This window comes from Amphiura filiformis, unplaced genomic scaffold (genome assembly GCF_039555335.1).
Source record: "Amphiura filiformis unplaced genomic scaffold, Afil_fr2py scaffold_21, whole genome shotgun sequence".
Taxonomy (NCBI): Eukaryota; Metazoa; Echinodermata; class Ophiuroidea; order Amphilepidida; family Amphiuridae; genus Amphiura; species Amphiura filiformis.
Window position 1 is genome coordinate 1,619,409 of NW_027305485.1, and position 12,427 is coordinate 1,631,835.

Genomic DNA, 12,427 nt, shown 5'->3' on the forward strand with positions numbered 1-12,427 from the left:
ATCACTTCTTCTGTGAATCGGCAGCATCAGTATGTATTACTAAAAACAATAAATCATGTTACACATGCACAACTCAAAACAATACTTACATGTGACCACATCAGTCATTGTTGTCAAGTCAACAACTTCTTGCACACCATTATTTGACACTACCGCATCTATCTGCACATTGTGTGATATGCCTGTACTTAGTCCCATAAATCTATGGAAAGCGGCAGCAGTAGCAGGTACATCAAACATCTGCACTGCAGACCCATCAGCAGGTGTGACGGTCACTCTGTAATGGGTCACTCTCCTACCATCGTTAAATGTAGGTGGTCCATCAGCCCAGCCGATTGTGAATGAATCGGTGGTAATTGTTTCCACAGTAGCAGGAGGGAGTTCTGCAAGAAGAGAATTAAAAAGATGTTTTTCAGAACTCTTAATAGGAGTTTCCTATAGACCACTTGGCATGTGACGTCATTGACCGGCAGTATGCACGCGAATTATGGCAATTTTCATTGTTCTTTGCCCTGAAGTGTGCGTACGCATCGTAGTTTGCTAAGGGCATGTGCATTTTAAATCGCCCGTCACATTTCATACAGTACAAGAAAGCCATTGAACAGTGTGGCGGCTCGTTCAAGCATATCGATAGACGAGTCCCTCGCCTTTGTTGATAAACAGTGATGTCAAGTGGTCTATATAAAAGTGCCTTGGGCTATTCCAGTTGAAATCAATACACCTCCCTATGAACAGACATGACCTTAATCTTCCACACAGGGGGTGTAGATTTCAAATTGAGTCACCCATTCAGGTAACCCCATTTGAAATTCACACTGCCTGTGTGGAAGATTAAGTTCATGTCATCCATAAGGGGTGTATGGAGTACTTGGAATAGGCCATTTCTGGGAAAGGCAGATTGTGAATACTAAGATACTAAAAGATACTATGGATTTCTTAAACCTGTGGGCATAACTGGTTATGTAAGACATCATGAATATATCTCAAGAACCTCAACACCTGTAAGCTGAGGTGATATTTGAATTTTTTTCACAATTTTTGTGAAAATCTCAACATCCGTCACTATGGATTTTACCGTAATGTTAAGATCCATCAGTACGTAAAACACGAAATAAATACAAAAAATAAATGAAATTCCGACTGACATACCTTGTCTAATTACACAGGGTTCTTGAGCACAAGCAAACATTTTTGTTTTTTGCTTAACAAGATCATCTAAACTTTGTGTCTCCTCGATTAAATACACAAGTTTCCATGTTCAAAATTTCAATACGTACAGTGCTGTCCGGTGCAAAAACTGATTGAGGAGCCAATGGCTCCTAACTTTATAAATTTAGGCGCCCAAATTTTGCTCCCAAGTAAAAAAACTGAAGCCCCAACGCACCGTATTCCAACTTTTCTCGAAGTCATTCTGCCACAATGTTTACTACGTTCAATTTTAAGGGGGTTTCTCTGTCACAGCCACATGTTGCGTTGAATGAATTATAGCTGCTGTACTCAATCTACATACTCCATACACAGCATGTACAGTGTAGGCCTATAGATATGTTTTCCAGAAAGTCCCCATTGCGATGTCATGATATTCATAGCCGTACATTTGTACTATTGAACACTATATTATTTGTTTTGCATTTGCTGGCGAATAAAAGCTTCAACAGTTGGTCGCCATTGGCGCCAAGGATTGAAGGTTTAGTCGCATCAGAAAAAATCTAGTCGCCAATGCGCCTAAATTGGTCGCACCGTACAGCACTGAATACGTACGTATGTCATCCTGCTGAAAGACCAGTACTGCTGCCTCACTCTGTATTCCATTCCTCATAGTAAACAATGACAAATCGTACTGAGAAGCATCAGGTACCAAATTATTCACATCAAAGGTAGTTGTACCAGCAGGAAGCTCCATCCTGATATACGGATTGGTTGCTGGATCTCCTCCTAGTGGATATGCCCATACTACATAGTTTTCACGAGGTGTTGCTCCTGCAATGTTACTGATGCGGTATGTGGTAGCTGATGGCTGGGTTACGGTGCCACTTGGTTGTGGGGGTAAACCTGAATTGTAAATTGTACATGTTTTCAATATATCATAGCACATCATAATTTGAGGAAATCAGAAATTTGTAAATGGCACAATGTCTATTTGATCCAATTATTGCGACATAATGAGGGTTGTCAACTCTTCCGCATTCAGCGCGAGACTCACACATTCAGACATTTCTTAGGCTATCATGCCAAAGTAGTAACTCTGATAGGCCTACCAAGGTAGTAAAATCTCACAAAATCTCATGCATCATCAAAGTAAATAGTTGTCCGTACCACCCCCCTACATTCTCGAGTGCCCTAGCTCAAATAAGCATGGGTCAAAAATGCAAAACAGTCAGCAAACAATCCCTCCCACTGTATAACAGTATCTCACGCTGTGCAAGTTAACAACCCTGCACATTACGTTGTGATTTCAGAAAATTGATCGATTTTAATTTGCACATGCAATTTTTATGTCAGTTTGGTCCACTTATTGTGACATAACAAGTTATTAACATGTAATTCATAAGTAGGCCTATGTCTATTAACATTTTGCAATTTAAGACAACCAGAAATTTTAAATTAAACATATGTACCTCATAAGTTCGTCCAGTTATTACACCATAACATGCTGTGATTTGGGGAATTTAAATTGTTGCATGTAATGCATGTAATTCACATGGTTTTTCCCAGTTGGTGCAATATAACATTTTGTGATTGAAGACAATGAGAACTTTCTATTTGGTCTGGTTATTGCAACATAACAAATTGTTATTGCACAATATTACTATATTCAACTTAATTATGGTTAAGTCAATGGGGGGGGTTATTATATAAAAGATGAAATGAAAGTCAAAATAGGGGAATTTACACACCAAAACGTTCAAAATATAGTATGTCCTAATTTCGGCATATCTCACATAAAATCAGAAAATTCAAATTCAGTTTGTCAAATTTGTGTTGTTATCAATATAATACAGGAATACACTTTTTATACATTGGCTATTCAACTGACCAAGTGGTTTTGTCATAACATTAGTTTATTTATACCTTGTTTTTATCTAAATAAACACGTTTATACAACATTTTTTGACTTGTGCCTACTAGATCTACTAATGTGTTCTCTCATTACAAGATGGTTAAAAAGTGATATGAAAAAAGAAACTGTAGGTCTCAAAAACCCCTATCCAATCAAGGGAATGATCCCAGGTTTGGTTAGACAGACTATAATATGCATATGTCTATTTTATCCAGTTATCGTTGCGACATAACAAGTTTGTCTCAAAGCTGATGAGATTTCACACGTACATATTTGGCCACAAGTATCATTCTTTATGCACAAATTGCTATTTCATATGAGCTTCAACTGATTTCAAGGTAAATTGTGCTACTAGTATTTCATGGTCTTCACAAATAAAAAATGAATAAATTGAAAGCTGTCAAAAGATAAACATAGCATGTTTTGAGACAAACAGTTTTATTTGGTGTGATACATACGAGGATTTCCTGGTTCAATCTGGGCAACAATTGCATTTGCAGGCACACCTCCGGTGACAGCAAAAACAGCAATTTGAAACTGGTTGAGATTAATGGGTTCTTCTACAGGCAGTACATAGCTAGTTGCAGTGCCTGGAAGTTCTATGCTGGCTACATGGTTTGGATTAGCATCATATCTGTAAATTACAGATGAACATAAATATGATAATTAAATTTGCGCCGTACGTACACATAGGGGGTGGGGAAATTGCTCCCCCACAGATATTCAGAGATAACATGAGGATGGCAAAGTGTAAAAATGTCATTAAAATGGGACAAACATAGTGCAGTTTTGTCCACGGCAAATTCACTGTGACCTTTTCAACCATAAACCCGCTTAGTGAAGATTCCCAGCAAACACAAAAACGTTTTAAAAACGTTTTAAATAAGTTATATTTTGGCTTTTGGTTTAGGTAAAAACATTTAAATAACATTAAAATGTCGGGTTATATAAAGGTCATGAAAACGTTTTAAAACGTTTTGTATGAAAACACACTGCAAGAATATTTCTAAAATGTTTTCAAAATGGTATTGTAAACTAATTTTGCAAACATTTTTTGCCAAATATTTTGTCAGCACTTGAATAACATTATGTTAAAATATTTGCACCCAGTAAACCCAGAAATGTTCTTAAAATGTTTTTTCAAAACGTTTTAATAACATTTAAATGTCGGGTTATATAAAAGTCATGAAAACGTTTTTAAAACGTTATTGCAAAAATTTTGGGCAAACATTTTTCGCAAAATATTTTTGTATCAAGTTTTCAAAAATGTTTTTGGAATGTTATTAAAACGTTTTTATACCCTTTATATAACCCGACATTTAAACGTTTTCTGTAAAACATTTTGTGTTTGCTGGCAGTAGATTATCATAAAATGTTTATTAATGTTATGAAAACGTTTTATACCCTTGATATACCCTTTATTTAACCCGACATTTAAACGTTTTCTGACAACCTTTTATAACCTTTTGCGAATGATGTCGAAAACGTTTTGTGTTTGCTGGGTTAAACCGAAATATGCACTACTAAACCATTATAGTAATCGATTGTCCAATGCAAATTTCTTACCACGTGATAATATTAATTCAATGAGCGATCGAACTGTCCGCTACGGTCGACTAATCCAATCGATAATGATGCTATTGACATGTACGGGCGGAGCTCCACTGACTGAGTTTTGGGGTATCTTTCACTGGTTTGCTATCATTTACTTATCAAGGCGGTCCCCCGTTATTATAAGGTCTATGCTAATAATTTAAAAATTGACATGTAGAAAATAAACCATACTTGATTGACAGAAAGTACTAAATTTGTACCTATTATGGTTTTGTGGCACCCATCTTCCAAAGGCGACCAATTCAGGGCGGCCCGGTGAAGCTAAATGTGCATTGGATTAACACAGGAGTTTGGATAAGATGTAGATTTCCTTTCTCATACAAATGTATGGTCCCCCGTTATTAAAGCTTGTACCGGGTTAAAAAATTCAGATATTTTGAAAAGAATAAGTAATTGAAACATAGAGCAAGTACTAAAATCATAGCTTTTATACTTTTTCATATATGATGCTAACTAGTTCATCTCATATAGCTACAACCCAGCGCTACCAGTACGGGTCAATTACCTATGTGAGTGCCCCTGTGTTGTGTGCATACATGTAGTTAACAATAACTGCATGATGATATGAGAAAAATCTGGACTAATTGGCAAATAGGATAAAAATTAGCTCTGCTCCCCCAACACTAAAGTAAATATTTCATTTGAAAAGCAGTTGTATTTTTAAATACAACACAAACACATGACCTTGCATACTTAATGAAAACATTAACTAATCATGAGTAAGTTGGCTTCACTTCTGCATTGCACACACCCCATGCATGCGGGCGTTCATCACACTGCACAGTGTGGACAGCGTCTAAATAAATACCTTTTCCCTAAAATGAATCACATCCTAATACTCTGTTGGTGAGCGACGGGCGATTGGTATTTCACTAATAAGAGACCTCGCCTTTCCGAACGCAAGAAAAGGAGCCCTATCTGATTGGCTAGAAACCGATCGCTAGATCGCTCAGTGAGGAGTGTACAAACTCATGTATTCAATTCCATTTGAATCAATATTCTATTATTGACGCAGATAAAGAAAGTTTTATAGCTATTCACTGTGCTGTATTATATTATAGATTTCTGATTTAATATCCTATAGCCAGTGTACAGCACCGTGGTCTTAGCTGAATGGGCTTTCATTTCGTTCTTTTCATAAATAATATTCTCAAACACTTTAATATATCACAATTTTTATGTACGATTAAAAATTTTTACTCTGAAAATGCAGTAAAATATGTCTACACCAAACAGCTATCCCCGCTTATTAGTGTATTACATTTTCAGTTAGTGTATTGGAAACAAATCCTGTGTTTTACCTTTTTCTTGTAAAAGCAACACCATTTGGGATACTGAGCATGCACAGATTGCATAAACGTGTATGAATGGAAACGCTGCGGTATATCATATCGTGTAATTGATATGCTTAGCCTGAGTCGCTCGGCCTATCTCGAACAAAATCGCCATGCGTAGCTTTTGAAGAAAGAGTGGACTCGCCGTACTATCACGGCAATTTTTGACACGAAGATATAGGATGATGACGCTGTGCACTGTATACAGACAATTGTCATGCTGCTGGCAGCGGTGTTCATCAAATGAATTTTTTACTATAAAAGGCTGGCTATGCTGCTCTGTTTAGATGTTTGGAAATCCAATACTATGATTGGCTTGAAATATACAAATATCCTGAAGCATACAGAAAACAAGATTACCTCTTATTTAATTTAGGTAAAAATTTGGGACAACAAAAAAGAAAGGATTACATACACATGTAGCACCAACAGGTACTCAGTTCTTAGTATCTGATGTTCACTTACTTATGTACAGCTGTTGTCTTTATCAACACTTGATGGTAGTGATTGGCAACCAATGCTAGAAGTAGTTCCAACATTGATCTTAGAGTTACCAGTTGGTTTTTCCTCAAGGGATTTTCTTGATCCCTGTTTCCGAAACTCATCAAATGCGAGATAATTGGTACTGTCCTTTGTCTCTATTCATGGTGGTACCCCTCCTCAGTACCAATTATCTCGCATGCAACAGCTGTTGCTGAAATGTACATAAGTGAACATTCTGGATCAGATACTAAGAACCTTCTCAACTGAGTTTACAATACTGATCCTGATGAATCTGTTCAATCATGAACAACAGGTACTATTCTCTCTAATTTAAGCCCTCCCCCACTCCCACCATTTTTGCAACCATTTTTTCAATAAATGCTCTCAAAATACTATACAAAATAGGTATTTCCGAACATACGTTCCACACCAATTGCACGATAGCCATGTGTGCGGCCATTGTTATTAACAGTGTTGACAGTATACTCGGTATTTGTAGAAATTCCTTATTGTTTACGGAGCACCGCAGCACTGCCAGACGGTACTAGTGATGTTTTAATGGGAATTATCACTGTAAGAAAGACCTCTAATAAACATCCCTCTTTTGGAAAATGCAACGCCCAGGCACGTTAATTAAAGAGAATATGGATGCTCTAAACAGTACCACAGACAACAGTGAAATAATCTCAAACAAAGCAAATAAATTATGGAATAAACCTTTCAAAATTAAACTGCAGCTGGACAACAGATTCATCTATATAAAAGAGATCCCTAATGTACACATTGAGTCTGCCACTTGATTTGATTTTCACATGCAACAATATTTCATAAAACCGACCTACCTAAACTGTATGTTTATCGAGTCTGGTACCCCTGAAAGATCTGCAGCAGTCCATGTAAGAGCAAAGTGACCAGGACTTGTAGCTTGGAGCGTAGGTTGTCCAACCCATGTTACTATGGGGAAGATAAACAAGGGAGAAATTTGTGTTGGATTTAAAAACCATCTTAATTTAATAGTTTGTCTCAAAGCCCTTCCCAAGTTGAAAACCTAATGCGTAATGCAGGTTTTTTTTTAGAAACTGGGATGAGCTTTTTGACAAGAATACGCCGGCATTATGCACGGATAGTTTCAGTGTGTTCAAGATGAAGAAGTGGGCTAGTTTTACAATGTCAGATGTGAAATTTTTGTATGGTGAATTTTGGGATAAAAAAAAAAAAACAGTGTAGGAAAAATGAAATTTACTCAATCCTGCAGGAACACCCCACAAAATGCGGGCAATTTTACTAATGCATGCAGGGGCTTGAGACAAACTATTTAATAGAGGGTATCCACTTTATTCGTGTGTGACTTCTAACAAAAGACGCTGATTCCCGTAGTATACCTCATTCAAACCAATTCAATGCACAACCTCGGAGTTACCTGCATGACTTTGGCGGGCTATTTTGAAGCAGTCATGGTTGCACATGCAGGTACTTCTTTTGAAAGTCCTAAACAAGGTATAGCAGTCGCTGATAGGATATGCAACTTAATAGAACACGGATAACCTCTATTAAAATGGCCTTATGCAAAATGTCATAAAATATTTACATGAGTTAATCATACTCGAGTTAATCATTGAGTATAAATGCTAGTTTTACAAATCCATAATTTGCCTACCTTATCACATCATTCTAAATTTACTCAAGTTTGCCCAGCTTATATTGGCAAAAATTATTTGTTTTTTGTTACTGCGCGAGTCAATCAAGTTATCAACTTCCAGGATCAACTTATGCTCATGTAAATTCACTTAAGCATGTGCCAGTCACACATTATGCAACACGCAACTAGAATAAGTGTTGCGCCCAGCAGTGTGCACACCATTCTATATCAATACACGACATTATGAGTTTCATTCTTTTGCCTATTATAAGCCAAACAAAATTGAGTATAAAAATGTTCTAAAGTTTTTCAAAAAAACAGAACAGAGGCACAATTTTGATTCCAACCTTAATGCTCGTTGAAGTGAAAGAGGTTGTAAACAGGTTTGTTTTGATTGTTAATGTATCAAAGCACAATTTCAATATACTTATTTCTGGATCAGAAGTTTATATTGAACACTGGAAGAGCTCCCAGGGTGTAACATACTTGTATGCAACATGAATATACAGGTTTTTCCCAGCGAGATGACAATTATTTGTTTAAGGGGTGTAAAGAGGGCAGGCACTGGTTTGGATACCAGAGGGAGGGTGTCTGTAAGAGACACAGCCACCAGTAAAGGACTTACTCTTCAGATTGTGTACCAAATAAATTAGCAGTTCAGAAATTGCAGGATTTTTCCTAGTCTTGGAAAAAAAATAGGCAAAGCTGGGAATGCAACCCGGGACCTTGCAGGTGTGAAAGACAGTATTTCAAAACTGGTAGATTACAAGTGTATTTCAGTTTTGACGAACACTTTACTGGTATCAAAATATCACATCAGTAAATTTTATAATATCAGAATAATGTTGCTCAAATTCAGAAATTTTACCCCCACAAAAATCAAATTCAGTCTCCTTAAATCCACCATTTTAGGCTAATTCACTACATTATGAGCCCCATAATGTAAACTAATGGAAAGCACTTTTTCGGTCAAACAATTATTTTACACCATCTCTCGACACACACCAATTAATATGCAGACCCTTCCAGACCAGTCTTGGAATTTTGCGAAATGTAGTTGCATATTTCACTGGTCGCAATATCATATGTGCACTTAATGTTAATAGTCTCCTACGCAGCCAGTTTGGGTACGCTCCCTCCACACAATCCCTCCTTGCCAATGACCATGTATATGCCGTTTCTGGTTGGCTAAGAGGGCGACAATGCAAAGTCTATTAGAATGTAACATAGAAACGGTACATCCGGGAACTTGATTGCCATTGGGCTATTCCAGTTGAAATCCACACTCCCCCTGTAGAAGATTTTGGAAATATCTTCCACAAGGGGAATATGAATTTCAAATAGAATGGAACACATTAGGCAGCTCCATATGAATTCCATACACCCTCTGAGAAAGATTCAAACTGAATCTTTCACAGAGGGAGTGTAAGTTTCAAATCGAGTTGGAATGTGCTAATTCTATTTAAAATTCATACTCCCTCTGAGGCAGATATTTCCAAAATCTTCCACAGGGGTAGTGTGGATTTTAAATGGAATAGCCCATTGTGTTGAGAACCTGGGTGAATAATTAGATGGCGAACAGCACGTGGTGGATGATGTCATGAGTAAAGTGTTAGCCAATCATAATGAACTCATTCGTTATCATTGGCAAACTGTTTGTGTGGAGGGAGTGGAACCAAACTGGCTGCTTTGGAGACTATTAATGTAGAGTGTACACACATGGGAGCTTGGGGGCTTGTCAGGACGCTTGCAGCGCAACCGTGAAAAAAGCATTGACTTCACTACTTTTCCTTGTTCTTTATCTTCAATTCTGTTTTTCTTTTCAATCCATATTATAGATCAGCATGTTTATCTTCTTTATATACCGTAGGCTTTTTAATCTGGTTCAGCATTTTGCTTGAGCCTGGTCCCATCAGGACTCGAGTGTTTCCACACACAGCAACCATATCAATATATTATTTGTGGCCGTACACAGCGAATAACCCGTAAATTCCTCCCCTGGTCAATTTGTTTTATTTTGTGTTTAGAAAATATACATCAAAAGCTTTAAAATGGTATATTATTTGACTTCAAACGATATCCAGAAGCGGGGTTATGGTTTGTTGAACTTTGCTCCTTCAACAAAATGGTAGCTTTTTTCGTTTCTACGTGCGTCTCTTTTTTCGACATTGCTGGCAATAAATATCAAACAGTCATCATAATTGGCGGTCATTTCAAGTCAACGAAGTTCAAGAAAGTTCTCTCATTGTTAATTGTTGGTTATACATACCTAAACAAAATACAATGCCTGGTAACCTGCCACTTGAACAGGATTTAGCCAAAGCAAACAAAGACCAGAGCTATTAAAAATTCTATAGCCATCTGAGGTAGAAGCTTTCTTCAACAATAGGATTATTGATTGGTGTTTGACTATAAAAATGAGATAGATGTCGCGCCAGCTAGAGGTACCGATGAATACGACCTTCATACACATTTTACACTGTAACTCAGAATACAATTTAAGGAATTTACGGCTCATTCATGCTGTATGGTCACATTTGTCTTCAACTGACAGTGTCTACAAGGGCACATACAAGCAAACAAAAATGAAGCAAAATAAAAACTATTAAAAACTATAAACTTACCTTGTTGTGCCAAGCTGATCTGAATAAAACATAAATAGGCAAGTAAAACAGGCAGCAGTAGGCTCTTCCTTTTGATGTAATACATTGCCATATTTTGATCTGCTTATGTTGTCATAAATGACTACCACAAAGTTGTCATAGAGAGACCCCACTTCCTTTTATCAGCATTTACCTATGCAGTCATCAAACATTTTCTTTGGTATAAATAATGTATTGAGAGTTGCTACTATTTATATATGGTAGATCATGGTCCTAGATGACACCTTTTAGTTCATTTTTCCAGCCCAAAGAAGCACCCACATATGGTGCTTTTACTGAATTGTGTCAGAACCACAGAGTACTACAGAGAGCGTACCACCATCTCCGCATCATCTGATAATGAGGGCAGATTGTTCCATAAAATGTGACAGGCGGGACTGCTACGCAATAACCGCATGTTTTCATAATCGCGAAAGCATGCAACGCTCTACGCAAAGGCACGCAGCGCTGGCATGATTGTTTGACACGGCACGATCGAACAATCGGCCTTCATGAATATGCGAGAACTCGCCGTATACAATACACGGGACTTTGACTGGTGGTACGTACTCTGTAGTACTCCGTGGTCAGAACTCTACCAATGGTCTAAATTCAGATCTCTACCAAAGGTCTATCAGTGACTTCACTGTCATGAATCCAGGCCCACAGTCCCAGCCCAAATCAACAAAAGTTCCAATTTTATTTAAATATGCCCCAGAGGTTGTAATTACAATGTATTAAAAAAAATTGTGATATGAAGAGAACGCTTGCTTTAAGTGAAAATTTTCACAAACATATCATAAAAAAGTCCAATTTTGAGGGGTGAATGCCAATTTTTTATTTTTTTATTTTTGAAGTCCCTGCAAGCCATAATAAATCCTGTTTAATGTAGCAGTGGCCCACCTTTAAACATCCAGCCATTTAACTTAGCCCAATGATGTGGCATAACATGGCAATCCTGCATTATTCTGCTTGGGAATTTAACATCATTGGTAATCATCATGAAATCCCCGTGACAAGTCATGCAATTTTACATTGAAACTTATTTGTCTTGTCAGTGATTCTCACACTTAGTCTTAATATATATTAACCATAGGCATAGTGATGATAGTGAAGTCAACTATACACATGACAAACATTAGGAAATATACAGCAAGGTGAACTCTAATCACAATGGGACTGGGCTATTCCAGTTGAAATCCATACACCCTCTATAAAAGACATGGTCTTAATCTCCCAATTTCGAATGGAGTCACCCATTTAGGTAACCCCATTTGAAATTCACACTCCCTTCGTCAAAGATTAAGGTCAAGTCTTCCATAGGGGTGTATGGATTTCAACTGGAACAGCCCAATATATGCGACATGACCAAGGGAAATGAGCCTAATATCAGAAATAATAAATTTTAACTTTTTTGCATCATTTTAACTTTTTTTGCCCTTCAAAATGCCATGTGTTGATGCAACCCCCCCTGAAAATTGAATTTATGGTTACCAAGTTACAAGCAATTCATCAGTTGCTGAAAACAATACAAAACTAAAGAGTTTGAAAACCTTTTTAAACAGTAACTCATAATCAATATTAGCGACATCAGACACTCATTACGATCGGGTCAATTTGGGGAAAAGGAGGCAATTTTGAAAATTGAGTTAAT

The 12,427-nt window shown here is 37.2% G+C and overlaps 1 protein-coding gene across 1 annotated transcript in view; it reads right to left on the reverse strand.

The window, feature by feature from the left end:
• LOC140143357 (fibronectin-like) overlaps positions 1 to 10,961 on the reverse strand; it is a 30,217-nt gene extending 19,256 nt beyond the window's left edge. The window contains exons 1-5 of the mRNA XM_072165213.1: positions 10,756 to 10,961; positions 7,335 to 7,446; positions 3,520 to 3,695; positions 1,762 to 2,052; positions 90 to 383 (exon numbers count right to left, since the gene is read on the reverse strand). Of these exons, the coding sequence (XP_072021314.1) occupies positions 90 to 383; positions 1,762 to 2,052; positions 3,520 to 3,695; positions 7,335 to 7,446; positions 10,756 to 10,846 (964 nt within the window). The 5' untranslated portion in view covers positions 10,847 to 10,961. The remainder of the gene's footprint in view (positions 1 to 89; positions 384 to 1,761; positions 2,053 to 3,519; positions 3,696 to 7,334; positions 7,447 to 10,755) is intronic.
• Between the last annotated feature and the right edge of the window lie 1,466 nt (positions 10,962 to 12,427).